The following is an 18,578-nucleotide window of genomic DNA, read 5'->3' on the forward strand; positions in this document are numbered from 1 at the left end:
CATCATACATCTGTTTCATCTTTTAGGACTTGCTATTTAACTCTATGCAAATATTTCCCACTGTGTGTTTAGTAATTAGAATTATTGTGGACAATCCTAATATTTCAGAGAGAATCTTAGAAAAAAACAATACCTGGAGAAGATTATCTGAAATATTACATTTATATAAATATCAAAGACTGAAACACAAATTCTACTGGAGTAAGTGGTGTAAGGGTCAAAGGTTATTAGACTAATTGTAATGTAGTGAGGGTTTCAACCTATTGTAACTGCCCCTGAAAGTATAATATATGTTATTACCTGGGTTACCTTTCTGATTGGTTCATGTATTCCAACGAGTTTCCCGCAACCTCCAGCATGCTAACATGTTTCAAATCAGAGTTGTGCATGTGCACAGTCACAATGAGACAAGGAAATGTTGCACTAAAAGATTCTACAAAAGTCACTCATGTGAATAGCACCAGTTTTTAATATAGAGTGAGGTACAGTAGATACAAAAATAATTAAACTGCATCATACAGCTGTTTCGTCCTTCTAAGACTCGTCCGTGATGCTAAAGACCTAAAATTTGAAGCCTAAGAGGCCACTGAGAAAACTCCAAAATGATCAAAAGAAAATTCAAAAACTTACTCCGAGTGACAGGCTTGCTAGTTGTTCTTAATACTATATAATCACATCACATCAATCACAGACTAGCTTTGTTTTGGTTCGAAGTTAATTCTCCGAGACAGGACAAGATGGCAGAACCCATTGAATTATGGGATTTCTGATACCTATTCATTATCGTATATCAAAGTGATCAACAAGTGGCAATAATCAACAGTAAAAGGCGTAATTAGATAAACCGTTGATAATCTTTGTAAAGTTTTAACGTTATTCTAGGTGAAATATCCAATACCTATTTCAGTGGAAATCTCCGTGTTTTGGAACTTTATATTGTTTCAGTGGATTTTACCTTAACGCACAAATTTTTCTGATTTAATGGAAAATGTGTCCAAAATTTTTAATTTGGCTCCGGATAGTCATCTTGTATAAAAGTGTTTGATTGTTTTGCATGTGATTGATTATATCTTGAATTTAAAAGTTACAAATATGAATGTTATCAACATGTTAAGCCCTTCAATAATTTCAGTACATTGATTTAAGTGATAAAGATAGCCGTGTCGTGAATTTTGTTTTTAACCAATTTCATTACATTATGAGAAAAGCTGAAAGCAAACTGTGTAGGTTGAAATGATATATGTGACAGATTTGAAAATAAATGTAAAGAAATGGTCTTGCTGATATCTAGTAGGTGTAATCAGACAGTTACATTCTCCAAATCATACATGATATTTTCTTATTCAAACAAATGAATGACTTTAGAAAAGGTAAATATACAACATGTAATAAGCTATTATTTTTTGCAAGTATTTTTTGTATTTTGGTACAACGAAGTCTATTTGGACACTGGAAAACATTTTCTAAAACTGACTTCTGCGGACAAAATGGCAGGCACATACATGTTTATCATTATGTAACTGTAGCTATTTATTATCTGAAGAATGTTTGAACAGTGAAATACAAGGAAGTAGTTTTCACAAACTTACATAATATATGGTCATGTTAGGTTGCAGATCAGCCGTATTCAAATACTCAAATTGTCAGGTGAGCAGTTTTATAAGCTTGTTTTGACTTGAAAATCTAAAAAAAGTAATTGCTAAGATTAATGTGGAATGTTTTGCCAATATCCTGCAATTGTGAAGGCTTTTAGAAGTTTGCTCTTGTTAAATAAATGTTACATTCTCACAAATATTGAAAAACTAGGTTTAGATTCAGTTGGTCATTGGACTGTTTCAGAAAATTTTGAAAAAAAACACTCAGCATGGATCTTCTCAAGTTTCATCCATAATTACCCTTGCCACTTCTAAAGTTGAATATGTGTCATTTTCAGACTTATAATAGAAAAGCAACATGGGTGAAGTTGGCAGTGATCCTTAATTTTGACTGTTAAAGTTTATGCTGATTTCAGAAAGTACTAGCTTTCTCAAATATTAAATGTTGATCATCTTTAGAAAGTATTCACTGTTAAAATGTATATGTTATTATTCTGTTTGTGTTTTTTTTTTTCTAAATTACGCTTGAAATTGGGTCACTTGACCTGTTCTTGTTCTGACTTCATAACATTGTACATGTGTTTTTATAGTTGAAGTTGTATACTTTGTTGAAACAGTAATCTGCTATGACATGGAATTAAGTGTTTGAAATTCAAAGATTTTCATTTAAAGGTTTTATTTTGATTTTAACTTTTAGAGAATTATTTATTGTTTACATGTTACAGGATCACAAAATCTCAGCTTTGTGGAACTCAAAGATTCTTATTTAAGGTTTAATTTTGATTTAAACTTTTAAAGAATCATTTATCACTTACAAGTCACAGGATCTTAAAATTGAAAAGTTTTGTTTCTAGTGCTGAGATTATAGACAAGACAGATATGATTTTGCCGAAGTAATGAGAATATATATATAGTAATTCTAAGTCAACTGTCATCTTGTCTGGACATTCAACAGGGAAACACCTTGGAATAATCATTGCTGGCTTGGTCAACAAAGAGAACTATTTTAAGTTCGATCTGACATTAAATTTCAGTTATGATTTTTTGTCATTTAAATTACAGAGATGGAAATTATTTTGTGACGTTTGTTCAAACTTCATGATTTTTTGTGAATCCTTTAGCAATGGATTACAATCTTAACATGGCATTTCACAAAATGGAGTTAGAAAATGGGTGATAAATTCCCACTGTCATCTCTATCCCTGCCAAATGTTGAGGCCATCCTGGATGATTTTGCAGGTAAAAAATGTGACTTTTAATCAATTTCTTTCATATCAGATATAAAGATTTTACATTTGTCATGTTAAAATATTATTTTGGATATGATTTTCTTCATCACATTTTATCAGATAATGTAATTAGGAATCAGAAATCCAAAATTGTAATCATGTAAACATTGTTTATCTTGAAGGGCGTAGTAGTCAATCACAACAGGCGAAGAGGCTTGGTTCATCAATTTATTGTCGACCGGTTTCGCCCCTTTATGGGGCTTCTTCAGGACAACATAATAGTAATTTTGGGTACCTAAAGTACATAAAATGAGGGGACTTCTTCAATTATTCAATTATGACGTATGCTCAAGTGGCATAACTACCTTGCGATTGTACATATATTATAGACATATTGACATGGCATTACTAGTATATACAATGTATGTAATTGTTAAATAATTAATTAAAGTCTATGTTATTTATATAAAATTGTCTATACGCGTTCATCCATACATATTGTGGATCCTGAGCTAACTATGCTCACATATCCTAATTGTTCATAATCCACCAATGTACTGCTACTGGGTTCCAAATAGTTAGTCTGTAGTGATGTATTGCTGGATGAACTATCGCTGAGAGCTAGATCCTTGCGGAGGGTCTCTTCATCGATTGCCAGTGTTCTCAGTTCCTGTGGTTTGGTCACATCCGCTCCCCGTTGAGCCGGTACGACCCGGAATTTGGCTTTTTTAAGTTGTGACTGAGTCATAACTTCAAAAGGTCTCTTCCCTGCTGGTTTTTTTTTTATATATCCTGGATGTATGGTTTTAACGTGTCTCACATAATTGTCCTCTTTACCGTATGTACGCTTGCAAGTCTTGCAACGGTACCATGTAGCTACACTCGCATGTACGGTGCTCATGTGTCTCCTGACACCTTTCAGCCTAGCATAGGTCTTACCACAAATGATACATGGTATTTTCGGTGTTACTGTTATGCGTTTTCTAGGAACCTAGGGATAGGATCACCATCCCAGCGACGGTGGTCCCCTATTTTAAAGCACTTAGGAAACTTAGAATACAGGCACATAAGTGCCAGAAACACACTGAGTACTTAAGGAAGTGTGTTAAAGACGGAGTGGTACCAAAGGGATTACAGACCTACGTAAGTCCGCAGCTTCCGAACATAAACATGGAATTTAGCATTGCATGGGATGCATGTCATGTCAACTTTGGGGTAAAACTAACACAATTGCTATTGAACTATTGGTCGGACCGTATCACCAGTCTGGCGAGTGAGATAGAACTGGTCAAAGGGAAAATCACTTCAAACACATCACCTGATATAGGTGACCATATTCTGGCGATTATTGACCAATCGATCGCCCGGATATCTGAAGAGGATCGAAACAAAACAGAGAGGTCGACACAATGGAAACCACGAGGCCGAAACGCCACCGGAAGTTCATCCCGCGCAGAAAATTCAGGAAAACAAAACCAACAATAAATGATTATAGCGATGTAGTTAATCTGTCAGATAAGAAATTTATTCTAGACATTATAATCATGTATACAATAGACCGGCATTTTCTAATGGTTCCTGGTTCCTTGTTAGTTATTCAAACGAGATTTTTTTTTAGGTGTATGACGAAGTTTATTTAATCTCGTTATTAAGAGTATTTGATTTACTGGTTTTAGATCATAATCTCATCGTCGATAACAAGTCACTGAGGTTATGATAGATCATGTGTTTACATTTGTTCAACATTAAATGTTGGAATTATAATAATAATACACCTAGGCAATATACAATAAACACTGTGCAGACTGCATATTGATTACAAAGGTCAGCATATGAGAATTGCTTTGTAGGGCCTAGATCTGCACAAGTGCCAATATTTGTGATCAGTGAATAGTGGGTGGCATTAGTAGAGGGGAGAGGGCTGGGGACACACTTTAAAGGATTAACACAGAAGCCTACTTAATTTTTTTTTTTTTTTGGGGGGGAGGGGGGGGGGAGAGAGAGAGTTTCATGATACAAAGTCTATATTGTTAAATCATTATTAATTGATGTAACTGACATTACAAGCAATCCTATTTAGATATACAAACACATGTTGTTTTATATAGATAGTTGTTCCAAAACCCATTTTTGGACATTCATATGTATATCAATGTAGGGTAATTAGAAGGAGTAATGAAAACAAGCATGCTACCACTGGGGATGGACACTACTACTTGATTGAAGGGAATTTCCCATTAGTCTTGGCTGGTCAGTTGACCTGCTGTACAGCACTTGCAATTTTTACACTATACTCTCTTTATCTCAAAGCCTTTGAAACTGAAGACAACAAAAACCCAGGTTCTCATTATTCTTTCATGGCTTCATGTAATCTGTAACAGGGAGGGGTGATGGAAACCACCTTGTCATGGCCCAGGGGTTTGAACTAGCGACCCTTTGGTCTCTAGTTGGGCAATCTACTACTTGACTTTGGTCTATAGTTGGACATGCTGCTGTTGACTAAAGGGAAAAATCCTCTAATCAGGTCTAATAAGGTGACTCAACTTTTACAAATGCATTACTATATTACGTGATGTTAAATTCAAAAGTCAGACGTTATAAAAGGAAATTATCTCCATAGGAAAACTGAATCCTGAAGGTTAAATTGTAAATTATATGTCATCCTAAAGCCAAGGTTTACAGTTTATCTAGATGTTACACATGTATACAGGTTGATACATACAATTATCATAAGCATTGAATAGACACACATATCACAATGTAAACGTTCTCGTGATATAGACTTGTAGATCAATATTTTGTGTAATGATTCACATGACTCTGGCAGCATAGGAAGTACTAGGAAGATACAGACTGGTATATCATGAAGGACAAGATCTGTAGGTATTATGTAATAAATGTAATTATGTACTTTTTACGGTATATTTTACATATGATATGTACATGACCTAGCTAGGTTGCTGATATGAAATGGATGGACATATATAATATTCAGCAAGGATTACAAACTTATCAGTGAGCTTTAGTGAAGTTACAAATTGTACTGTAACTGATTACCAGACATATCAGTAAAGCTATTTCATGATTTGGATGTCTACTAATCTGATATCAAATTACCATTAATCAATTTTAGCATGTAACTGATCCTTGGAGATTATTTCCTTAGAGTTATCTCCCTTAGATAGATTACTATATTATCATAAATAAGCTCATGCCTGGTATTAATATAATAAGTCCACTTGATGTTGCTGATACATATGTATTTGTCCAGCAATAAGTGTGACACCTGCCTCAAAGAAAGTTTATGTCATATGGCTCCCACGCAGGCTTATTGCAGGAAAGATACTTAGGTAAGGTTACCCCTGGTATATATATTGTCAAATATCATCCTGATTAGGTGATTTGCATTATATAGAGTGATCAGGTTTATACTCCAGGCAGTTTGTTGTGAATATTACGGGACATTCTTGTTTAGGAGTGCTGTATGTACTGGGATTCCACCTGTTGAAAGTGATCCAACTTGTCACAGCTGGGGTATGATGACAAATTCTGTTTCTAGGCGTGTTTGCATCATTACTGATAACAAGATATTGATTGATTTGTAAATGTAAATTAATGTCAAGGAGTGTTATGTCCAAATTTAGAGTTTAAACTGAATACTTCATACAGTATGAAATATTGTTTCTCAAAATCCCTACTTCTTGAAAATGATTTGAGGATTATATTAGCTGCAGGGATGTGTCATTTTTTATGAATTTTTATTGCAAGTTGTTAATATGATGTCATTTCAAACTTTATCAAATTCATACTGTATAATGAAATTATGATTAGAATCAGGACATGAATGATGTGTTCACTCTCTCAGAATACAATTTTAACCTCCACATTTTGATGACATTTTTATCCCCCTTCTGTTTGGATGATCAAGGGAGGGCAGAGGGAGGGTGGAACCTAAAAATAGGATTACCTGTGAATTGTCTGCAGCCATTACATCAAATCAAGGCTCTAATCGGAATCAATAATATCATTGCTGTGAACGTATTTTTCTTATGCCCTCGGGTTGAAAAATCTGGGGCAAGTTGTTTTTGTGCAGTTTTTTTGTCTGTTGTAAACTTTAGCCTTGCCAATAACTATTGCACCATATGTGGCGTGCATGTTCCTTTTGACAAGACCTTTCCAGTGGTACCAACATTTTTTACCATGTGACCTTGACTGTGTCCTTTGACCTACATTTGAAAAGTTACAACATCTACCTTAATTATTACATCATAAGTGGCAGGGCCGTCATATTTGGCATGTGTGTTTCTTGTGACAAGACCTTTCTGTTGGTACCAAAACTTTTCACCATGTCATCTTGACCGTGACCTTTGACCTACATTTGATGGTTTATAAAAAGTCATTACCAAAATGAAGACATAAGCGTTTCACAAGGTGTGCATGCAATTAGTCTTACACAGTATAGTTTTAATGTCCCACTTCAGAATTTTGTCGCAACTGGAGGGACAGTGTTTAATAAACACTTCTTGTTTTTTTTTTTTTTTTTTTGATTTGTTATAAAAGGTCATAAAACAACTCTGCTTATGAAAACTTTTTAGTAATGTGATTTTCCTGATGTCTGTCTCAAAGTTGTAAAGTCCTTGTGTTGAACATTTGCTGTTTTAGCATGCTCCTATTTGTAACTGAAATGATATTTCCCACAGGACATCCATATAGTTTATTTTACAACTGATCTGGTTTTTACCAGACAGAGACCTCCAAGCTCTTAAAGAGGTCTCATAGTGATAATTTATTGAGTATTGATCAAGCCTCTCGGTATAAATACGTTTTTGGAGAGCAACACTTTATGCTGATTGGTGAACACGTCGGATGATTGACAGAATGTGCTGACTTTAGAGCATGCGACCTGAAATGTTTTGTTTATAATTGCGCAGTCATTTCTGTTGGTGTATCAGCTATACATGTATTATCAGCTCTATATCCAAGTCAGCTGGTTCCTGGAACTTCTGTAATGGATGATCTGAGTATTGGTAACGGGCACAGCTGAGCCTGTTGATTTTTAGAAGTAGAATGGTGGTGATTGAACATAAGAGCCTTACCATTGTTTTGATCTCTAGACGATTGTGTGGATTGACTTATCAGTAGGGCGTGCTTAAGGAAGAGATGAAAACTGTTTGCAAACATCTCGTGTAGTGCATGCTGATTTCGTTGGATTACTATTGATGTTGACTTTACCATTGGAAATTCTTGGATATAATTTGTCAAGGATTTTAATTTTAAATATTTGTCAACACAGAAGATTTATTATTGTGTCTATCATAGGAAAGAAAACTCTTTGAAGTGCGATTCGATATAAGGATTTATATATCCATGTTAAGGGAAGATTAGAGGATTCAGTGGTTTCATGTGACAAAAAAAAAAAAAAACAAACAAATTCTGAAAAAAATTAATTTGCACAAACATGTGGCCTGAATAAAAATTTGCCTACTTTAAACAATGACTATAAATTATTGACCAGGCTACTGTTTTATGTAACAGTTTTATCGCTCTTGCAGAACTGACACAGTATTTTTCTAAACCATTGAAACAAAATTCACCCAGAAGAGATTTTATATTTGTATTATGAAAGTTTTCCTTATGGAGGAAAAAAATGGAATGATCCAGAGAAAGGAGAGATATCAAAATAGTTTTAAAGTTGAGTAAAGACAAGGAGGCGATGAGTTTTAGTTGTGTGATTAAGTGTAGACCTCTTACAGTTCTGCTGATCTGGTGTTTGTGCAGTAACTGTTTACAGTGGGAAAAGGTGCATGATATGACAACGGAGGCATCATATTGACCTATAAGCAAACTACTTATCCGCAGAAAGTGTGTATATAAATACATGCTGGTAACTTCTGCTTTCACTGCGATTCGCGCCAGAAATGATCTGGTATTTGGTGAAGAAAGTTCCCTCCAGGCCAACTACAAATAAAACTTACTGGATCAGTTAATTTTTTTACAGAGAATCAGACAATGGCAAATTATCAACTGTCATTTGAGTTTGGGGAAAAAAATCGTGTTTACTGACAATCTATACAGTTTTAGTATTTCCTGTGAACAGTAATAAACAGGAGTACTTTTTAAGTGTTTACATTGTTCTAGGCAATATATTGGAGACTGTGTATGAATCCGTGTTACCATCAACACAAACGACAGTGCTCAATCCAGATAATCTATTACTACTGGTTGATGAATGTGAAACAACACCAACAAGCAGTTTGTTTTTACAAAATGTTTGAAACAGGTATTGATCACCCGTACTGAAGCTACCTGTGGATAAAGGCACTCTTAAATTGATTTTACAGGAAGTGGTAACATCGTCATTTTATTTTCTGTCCTTTAAAAATATTCAAAAACATCTTTTGTGCTGTGGTATCTATGGATATTTGTTACCGAATTCTTGGTGTTGATATTTGTATAGTTGGAGAACAGGTACTTACTGCAGCGGTAGAGTTGGTAAAAGTATATGTACAAGGTCTACTTGGCTGGTTACGTTTCATTTCTTGTTGTTATCTATAATTCATCAGTGAAATAATCAACACATTTGTAATATAACAGTGTTCCAGTGTGCAAAACTAGTGTGGAAACTGTATGTATACTTATATACACATGTGGTAGGGTTTCAGAAATTTTCACTGCTGTGCTGCATTGAATATGCATGGAACCAGAAATACAATATCGAGGAATCAATGTTGTTTGATTTTAAAGAGCTTTGCAAGATAGTTTCATATCACCTTAGTCTCTCAATGGATAAGCATGCAGATAGCTGTCTGAGATAGAAATTTGGAATTCAATGTTATTGCATCCTCTGTGTTGCTTTCCTGATAGTGTTGGATTTCTATTGTTCTGACTTTTGGGAATTTTCGCTGACTTTTGTTAGAGATGGATGAAAATCGGAACATCATTCTGCCGGTGCCAGATATTGTACAAAGTACACACAGCAAACTGATTGAGGAAACACAAAATGAAGGTACACATTTAGCTGGCTTTAAAGAACAATCTTTAGATAGGACAGATGACTGGGATCTTGTGGGTGAAAGTGTATCTGCTGTGGATTCTGAGCACAATCAGTCTGAAATTTCTGATATCTCCAGTTTCAATAAAGCTTTAAATATCACTGATAATAAAAATGACTTTGACAGTGTTGATCAAAAAGACAGAAAATTTTGTGAAGCACAAGAACATAATATGGAGTTGAAATGCAATGACAAAATGGTGAATGATAATCAATATGTTTGCGATACTAGTGACATTATTCTTCGAGGAAAAAGGCGCAGGTTGGTTTGTCGTTCAAAGAGAAGTAGAAACAGAAAAAATACAAGCGAACGAATGGAAATTCAGAAACGGTTGTGCTATGACCGGTTTGAATTAAACCTTATGATTCAAGACAAACCAGCAAGACGCTGGAAACCAAGCATTGGATCAAAATTGTATGAAATGTCTCATGGAAACAAGAATTCTAACTACCTCTGTAGTAGTAATAAAAGAAAATATAGAACTGGTTCCAGACAAAAGAATGGATCTCCATTATCTTCATCAAAAAGGCAATCAAAGTCTAAGCCGACTGGGTCTGGTCAGGAGATGAGTACTAGGGACAAAAATTTTGAAAGTGTTGGTGATTTTGGACAAGACGACCTTCTAGAGGGTCCAGTATCTGGTTCATTGGTGATGATGCCAGGTATTCAGACTCCGTGCAATGGGTCTCCATATTTCAATTGTAGGCATTTGGGTCTGGAACAATTCAGTATAGACGATATTGATGAGGTCTTGAAGAAAAGTAAGTCTTTATCACTTTGGAAATTCCCAAAACAAAAAAAAAGGGAATTTTAAATTCTAAATTGAAATTTTACAGCCTGGTGACCTTTCTGTTTTCATATTATTACATTATATATTATATATCTTTTATGCCAGTGCCTTATATGTGGGTGTGCCTATGTTGGTTATAATAGCGTCAGCTTGTATCACCTTGTGAATCAATGTCATCAGTCTAGAGAAGGTTTTGAATAAAAAAGACTTCACACAAAGTCATCACATATGAGACCACTTATCAATTCAGGGTTCCATTAAGCTCAGTGTCAGCTCATGATTTCTTTTGCTAGAAATTTGTTGATCAATTTGTACTGATTTCTGATATTTTAATCTCAATTTGTTTTTTGTATACTTAATTGGAAGTGTTTTGAGTTGTGTCTTTTTGTTTCAAATTGTTGCAAAAGAAAAAAAAAATTAAAAAATAAAAGAGATGATAATGGTGATGGTGATGGTGATGGTGATGCCTAAACAAATCCTAATCAAGTTAGCGTATGATTTATTTTGATTTTTAAATTTACTTGCTATATTTTACAGTAAATATGAGTTCAGTGACTGGATAATTTCCACGAAGCCTTTATTCATTATTGATTAAATATTGTGGTATTAATTACATAGAGTTGTACAGAAAGCGTAGTTAATCAATAGCTCTTTAGTATTGAATAAAACTGCCACAGAAATGATTTTTTGTTTAAGATCAATACAAGTTTCATGTTTCATTATTTCAGTTCCTGATGATGGTCAGTGGTTAAATATCTAGGAGTACCTACATAGCTAATTAGAAACACAGTGCTTTTACAAATGTCCTCTCAAATATATATTCAGATGATTTTCAATTTAATTGTCCTTCATTAAGTGAATTTTTTTTCATTTCATTATTCTCTTTGTTTGTGTGTTAATAGATACAGACTATGTATACATACGACTATATCAGACTTTGATTTTACTATCGGTGTATACTGTATTATCAATATATTAAACACTTTTGTGGCAGATTCATGTGATCGAATTTAGTCTGTACTGGTGAAGTATGATAAAATAAAGCCCATGGTTAAGTGAACCGAGGTTCATTTCACCCCCCCCCCCTCGTTCTCAAGATACTATGCCTGTTTACAATTAAGTAATTCACTTTTAAGTTGAAGCAGTGGTGATGGTGGTAGTATTGGACCAACCATGTACCAGGGTTTTGTGCATACTTACAGACTTTCTATTTTTAAATTTCAGTTCTATTTTTTAAATTTCAGTTGAAAACAAGTCTGAAAGCTCTATTTATTTTCATGAAAACCAATTGGTTGACAATGAGTTAATGAAACATTGTCTTAATTACCTTGTTTATATGTTGCTTGTTATTTAGATTTGTTATAATTAAAACTTGTTGTGTTACTGTTGAGCAATCGTCAGACCAGAACTAGCTGTACAATCGACAGTTACAAGTACATTGTATACGTAATTAAATTATCAAAATTCGTATTTGTTGTGCACAAGATGGCGGAGGACAATTCCATTCAAATACACACACATATATTTTAGATATTTTACATTATCTTGACACTTTATTTTTCAATAAGTTATATGTTGACATGTTAACAATAATTTCTGACAGATCACTCCTAATCCAAGGTCTTTCTCTTCATAATCAGTATCAGTTGTACAAGTGCCCATTGATTAAAAAAGGCAATGTTTTCCATTGTAGGTACAGCTATTTACTATTTCAGTTGTAAGAAAAAAAATTGTTTTTCAGTCACATGTGCTTAGTGTAAAACCTGATTTATTTTTCAGTCACATGTGCTGAATGTAAAACTTCTTTTTCAGTCCTATGTGCTGAGCGTGTGACACAGATGACTAGGACATACAATGACATAGAGGCTGTTAATAGATTACTTGAAGAGGTAAAGAATCCATTAAAAATCTCAGGATCAAAACAGCATTCTCAACAAGCCATTCTGACCTTTGTAGTCATGTTTTGAAAAGTAAATGCCATACTGGTAAATCCATACCAATTTGTGATTATTTGTACAATACATGATTTGGGAGAAGACTAGATATAGTCTGAAAACTGGCTTGTACTTGTTACTTTTGTGATAATTACTACACTGTATATGAGTTTTTGGTTGAAGCAATCAGGTGTATGTAGAATATTTATCTGACACCCTAGCCAAGCTCTCCTAATTTGAGGAGACCACTAGGTTTTGGAATATAAAGACAGTGTAGTGTAAATCAAGACATGATTATCGCTTTAGTTCTAATTTACAATAAATACTTCAATCAGGCTCACAAAGACAATAAACAAAATCATTTTAGGATACCTGTAGTCACAGCTAGGTCTCATTATGGTAGTATAATTGTTGAAGAAATTTGAGGCTTAAAGTATTTCAAGGTAAATGTCATTTTCTAGAACTTGCTTCGGAAAATAAACAAACAGAACATTTAAAAAATGATCAATACCAGTAATCTGGGTTTTTTTTTTTTTAACTTTTGCCCTGCTTGTTGGCATTGCTGTTCTGATCCTACAACTAAAAAACACTTTTGTTTTGTTTGAATAATCTTGTGTGTCTTTATGCACATTTCATATATCTACCTAAAATCTACCTAAAAACCAAACAGACTTGTTTTTGTTTTTTGTTTTTTATTTCTCCTACCTAATAGTTAGATATTGCATAACATACCTCAATAACTTGGTAATTTATTTTTGACATTTTGAACGTCTCGTAGTTGTATTGCCAGGCAAATCAGCCCAAACTTTTTTGTAACCTAGTCTATAATGTATTTTTGAAGCAGCTAGCACAATTTCAAGGTACTTGTGGTTGCCCTAGAACATAAATCCGGCTTTTGGAACACATATTTATCTTGACTTGTCGCCATTGTCAATATTGGGTTTTGCACGTATGCTGTGGTAGCTAACTGTTTAAATAGTACATAAAATAATTGAGATGAATATTTTTTATCTTTTTTTTTTATTTTCTTTATAGATATAATGAGGAAGATTCTATTAGTCAATTTAGATTTTAATAAGAAAAATAATTACAGCGTTGACTTCTAATTCCATGACACTAGTAACAAAACTATTTCAGGTAAAATTTCTGCGGTGAAGGAAAATCAATATATAGAGTTGTGTAATAAGATGGTTTCTAGGGCATTCAGGACTGAGATTAAGGAACCAATATCTACTTTATAAGGCAGACACCTGGAGCCTGTAAAAAGGAACCAAACAGCTAAACTTCTCTGACTCTGTTTTATAATCTATATCTATTTCAATCTTGTGAATTTTTCAACAGATCTTTATTTGCGAAAATGTTCTGAAATAGATTATGATAAGGCTGATTGACAAATCCAATATCCTGTTACTAACAAGGTGTAATAGATGAATTGGATTAAAGTTAATGTATTTGATTGGTCCTAAAATTAACTTCAAAATGGTATTAAGGACATCATGTTCAAGGTCAGATTTACACAAAGGACATAATGCTCAAGGTCAAATTTACACACAGGACATAAAGTTCATGGTCAAATTTCATTTCCTTTACTTTTAACTGGTATGCATTTTGTTATGACTTAAATTTAAGCTAATTAGATTGGAATTCAACAAAAAGTTGACAGAAAAATGGTCAAAGTCATGTGGTCAATGTTCAATGTGTCTGTAATCGTTACCAGAAATCTTGTACTGTATCTGTTTGATAATTATGAGATATATCACTCAGGCTACAGCTTTCTGGTCACCTTAATTGTCATATCTACCAAACTTTTACACATGGCTGAGGATTCTAGGTATGCTTGGTTTAGTCCACAGAACATTTTTAGCTTCCTGTCTGACAAAAGCATTGTGCTTGATTGAACTTTGGGTGTTATTCTTGAAGTTGGGAAGGTTAAAGTGATTACTTAATGTTCTTAATGGGAACCAATCATACTGTCTGTTTAAGTAGCCTTTAATGTTTTCTGGACATATTTATAAAAAGGTGCAGAGAAGGTTAAGTATATTGAGTATATAAAACCCTTGGATTGTAACAATGGCTCTTTGCATATTCTGCTTTATTACTTTGATCCTCCAGCAGTAATTGATTCTCAAGTAAGATAATTAAAGTAAATGATGACTGCAGAACAGAAATTAAAACCACTTTCTGTTACAAGGGTTGATCGGACACTGAACGATTATTAAATTTGACACCCCATATTTTCTAGAAAACCTGCTTTTTCTTGGACATTTTAAATGAAGATGTCTGGATTAATTGTATAAGAATACTCATTCCTTTACATTAACGTCAAGATAATCTACACTGCCAAGTACATTGATGTATCAGTTTGGTAATTAGTCCTTCCAAAAGTTGGTTAAAACAGTTCTAGTCCATTAAGATTACAGTCTCCAACTGGTACTAGCCATATTTGTTCTGTTTACAGAAAGAACGTGACCTTGAACTTGCTGCTCGTATCGGTCAAACACTTCTCCAGAAAAATCAAGACTTAACAGACAAAAATGAATCATTAGAGGAACAAGTTTCCCAGGCAACAGAAAAGGTAAGTTGTGTCTTTGATATAATATCACTTGTATACTAATAAATTATACAATGAGAAATATTGATAATTAACCGGTTTCTGTTTAGGTGCCAATTATTGTGAAACTATTTTGTAAGTTATCGGTCTGTAAAGTAAATTCATGTTTTCTTCTTTGTCCTATGTAATCTTAAAGGTTTCTTTGTCTTACGTAATTTTAAAGATTTCTTTGTCTTACATAATGTTAAGATTTCTTTGTCCTATGTAAACTTACAGATTTCAATATCTTATGTAATGTTAAAGATTCCTTTGTCTTATGTAATGTTAAAGATTTCTTTGTCTTATGTAATGTTAAAGATTTCTTTGTCTTACGTAATGTTAAAGATTTCTTTGTCTTATGTAATGTTAAAGATTCCTTTGTCTTATGTAATGTTAAAGATTCCTTTGTCTTATGTAATGTTAAAGATTCCTTTGTCTTATGTAATGTTAAAGATTTCTTTGTCTTATGTAATGTTAAAGATTTCTTTGTCTTATGTAATGTTAAAGATTTCTTTGTCTTATGTAATGTTAAAGATTTCTTTGTCTTATGTAATGTTAAAGATTCCTTTGTCTTATGTAATGTTAAAGATTCCTTTGTCTTATGTAATGTTAAAGATTCCTTTGTCTTATGTAATGTTAAAGATTTCTTTGTCTTATGTAATGTTAAAGATTTCTTTGTCTTATGTAATGTTAAAGATTTCTTTGTCTTATGTAATGTTAAAGATTCCTTTGTCTTATGTAATGTTAAAGATTCCTTTGTCTTATGTAATGTTAAAGATTCCTTTGTCTTATGTAATGTTAAAGATTTCTTTGTCTTATGTAATGTTAAAGATTTCTTTGTCTTATGTAATGTTAAAGATTTCTTTGTCTTATGTAATGTTAAAGATTTCTTTGTCTTACGTAATATTAAAGATATAATTACTAAATACAGATGTACATGTTTCTATTTTGTGTTGTGTCCAACAGCTCAACCAATTTAAACATGAAATTCTACGCAAGGATGAGCTTCTCCAAGCTTTGACCCACTCCGAGTCTGACAGCACACCAACAGATGACTCTCCAAAGTAAGGGCTCATAACTTTGCATGTTTATTGGGTTGTGTAATATATGAGGTTCCATACATGGGTTTATCTGATCCAGTGTAACAGACAAACAGGTCACATTTTTTTTATTTAACCAGAAGCAAGGTATTTAATCTTGGTATGATGGAATATTCATAAACTCTTGGAAATTCATGTGAGATCCTAAATACATGAATTATCTCCCCTTGTTTCACTTTTAGCGTTACATATTATTTAACATCACCCTGATGATAAAAGTTGTCCATAACATCATCAGAATTATGATTGACATGTCTGTCAAATGAAAATACTGCATGGACTTTGAAAGTTAATGCATCTCGGTGATATATTACATTATTTGATATGTATGATTAAGAAGCATTATGAAGAGTCTTTTGTGAGAGTTCAGTGTATTTTGGCTTTTTGTTCTCCTGTAAATACCTATAATAGAATGTTGTGTTTAATTCTACAGTGGAAACCCAGAGGGTCTTTATGCCCTGGGGGCTGCAAGTCTACAGAAAAAAGTTAAATCCTTGGAAGAGGAAAACATCAAACTCCGTATTGAGGTGAGTTTTATCATAATGCTATATATGGTCTTACCATGAAAACGTCTAACTTCTTACTGAGATGGGGATTGTCATATTGCCAATATGTGGTATTACCATGAAAACATCACTTTGTATTGAGGGGAATTTGTCATAATGCTAATATGTGGTGTTACCTTGAAAATATTGAACTTTGTATTGAGGTTGGGAGTTGTCATAGAGCCAATATTTGGTTTTGCATAGAAACATCAGACTTTGTATTGATGAGTTTTTCATAGCAACAGTGTGTAGTTTTACAATGAAAAAATAAAACTTCATATTGAAGTGAACTGGTAATGACAAAAAATGTGCCAGTGTTATCATAGAACTGTAATTACTGTTGAAGTGTTGAGACCACAATGGACTTTAATATCTATCAATATAGAAGTAGGGTCAGATGTACTTGTATGTGTTTGTCTTTCTTTCTGAGAAAAGGTGCATCAGATATTTATTTTGATAATTATCTCCCTTTAATAAAAGTCGGTCATTTTAATATCGTTTCAGTAAATGATAGTAAATCTTAATTAATAGATAAAAATTTTGATATTTGTAATGTGCTGTTTAGTAAATCAAAGCGTCTTTATTTTTATGTAGCTCTCTTTCACTATCTCTTAGCCTAGAATATATCACTTAACATCAATATTTGGAACAAAAATGAATAGAGAAAAAGTTTGGGTAAAACTACAAATTTTTGTACCATGAAAAATCTTTGCTTTCAATGAATTAGAATTAATTCTTTAAAATTAACATTAATTACATATTTAGCAGTGTAAATGCTTAGTGGTTGACTAAGTGTGGTTAAATTTGTGATTTGCGGTAAATTATTACAAAATCAAGGAAAACCAGAAGTCATATAATCATATCTCTATACATTGTTTTTGTTTTTATAATTTTAGACAGTACAATTAAGCGCTGAAACATCAGATTTTGAAGAAAAGGAACAAAAACTTGTGTCTGACTGCCTAGAACAACTTGGTAAGATACATTTACTGTGTATATCTAACTTAATCCCATGACCATCTGTTGCAGACAGTAGTAATGTCAACAAATGCCGTATACCATAATAAGCCCACTAACAGCTATTTCAGATTCAGTGGAAAAACCTCCCACTGCTATCATTGGCCTGTAATATGGATATTTCTTCCTTTATATTGGAGTTTATGTGTTTATGGTCTCCCCCTCCCCCACCTCTACCCCACCCCCACCTCTACCCCACCCCCACCTCTACCCCTCCCCCACCTCTACCCCTCCCCCACCTCTACCCCTCCCCCACCTCTACCCCTCCCCCCTCTACCCCACCCCCACCTCTACCCCTCCCCCACCTCTACCCCTCCCCCACCTCTACCCCTCCCCCACCTCTCCCCCTCCCCCACCTCTACCCCACCCCCACCTCTACCCCTCCCCCACCTCTACCCCTCCCTCACCTCTACCCCACCCCCACCTCTACCCCTCCCCCACCTCTACCCCACCCCCACCTCTACCCCACCCCCACCTCTACGTCTCCCCCTCCCCACCTCTACCCCACCCCCCCCTCTACCCCACCCCCAACCTCTACCCCACCCCCACCTCTACCCCTCCCCCACCTCTACCCCTCCCCCACCTCTACCCCTCCCCCACCTCTACCCCTCCCCCACCTCTACCCCACCCCCACCTCTACCCCTCCCCCACCTCTACCCCTCCCCCACCTCTACCCCACCCCCACCTCTACCCCACCCCCAAAGATGAATAAGCTAGTGTTAATTG

The 18,578-nt window shown here is 34.3% G+C and overlaps 1 protein-coding gene across 1 annotated transcript in view; it reads left to right on the forward strand.

Moving 5' to 3' along the window:
• LOC132545941 (trafficking kinesin-binding protein 1-like) overlaps positions 1-18,578 on the forward strand; it is a 44,198-nt gene that overhangs the window by 16,377 nt on the left and 9,243 nt on the right. Inside the window, exons 3-7 of the mRNA XM_060209623.1 lie at positions 12,479-12,555; positions 15,059-15,175; positions 16,157-16,254; positions 16,724-16,817; positions 17,732-17,810. Coding sequence (XP_060065606.1) covers positions 12,479-12,555; positions 15,059-15,175; positions 16,157-16,254; positions 16,724-16,817; positions 17,732-17,810 — 465 coding nt within the window. The remainder of the gene's footprint in view (positions 1-12,478; positions 12,556-15,058; positions 15,176-16,156; positions 16,255-16,723; positions 16,818-17,731; positions 17,811-18,578) is intronic.

Source organism: Ylistrum balloti, unplaced genomic scaffold, assembly GCF_031769215.1.
Source record: "Ylistrum balloti isolate Yb309-2 unplaced genomic scaffold, AGI_CSIRO_Ybal_v1 Utg369868, whole genome shotgun sequence".
Lineage (NCBI taxonomy): Eukaryota > Metazoa > Mollusca > Bivalvia > Pectinida > Pectinidae > Ylistrum > Ylistrum balloti.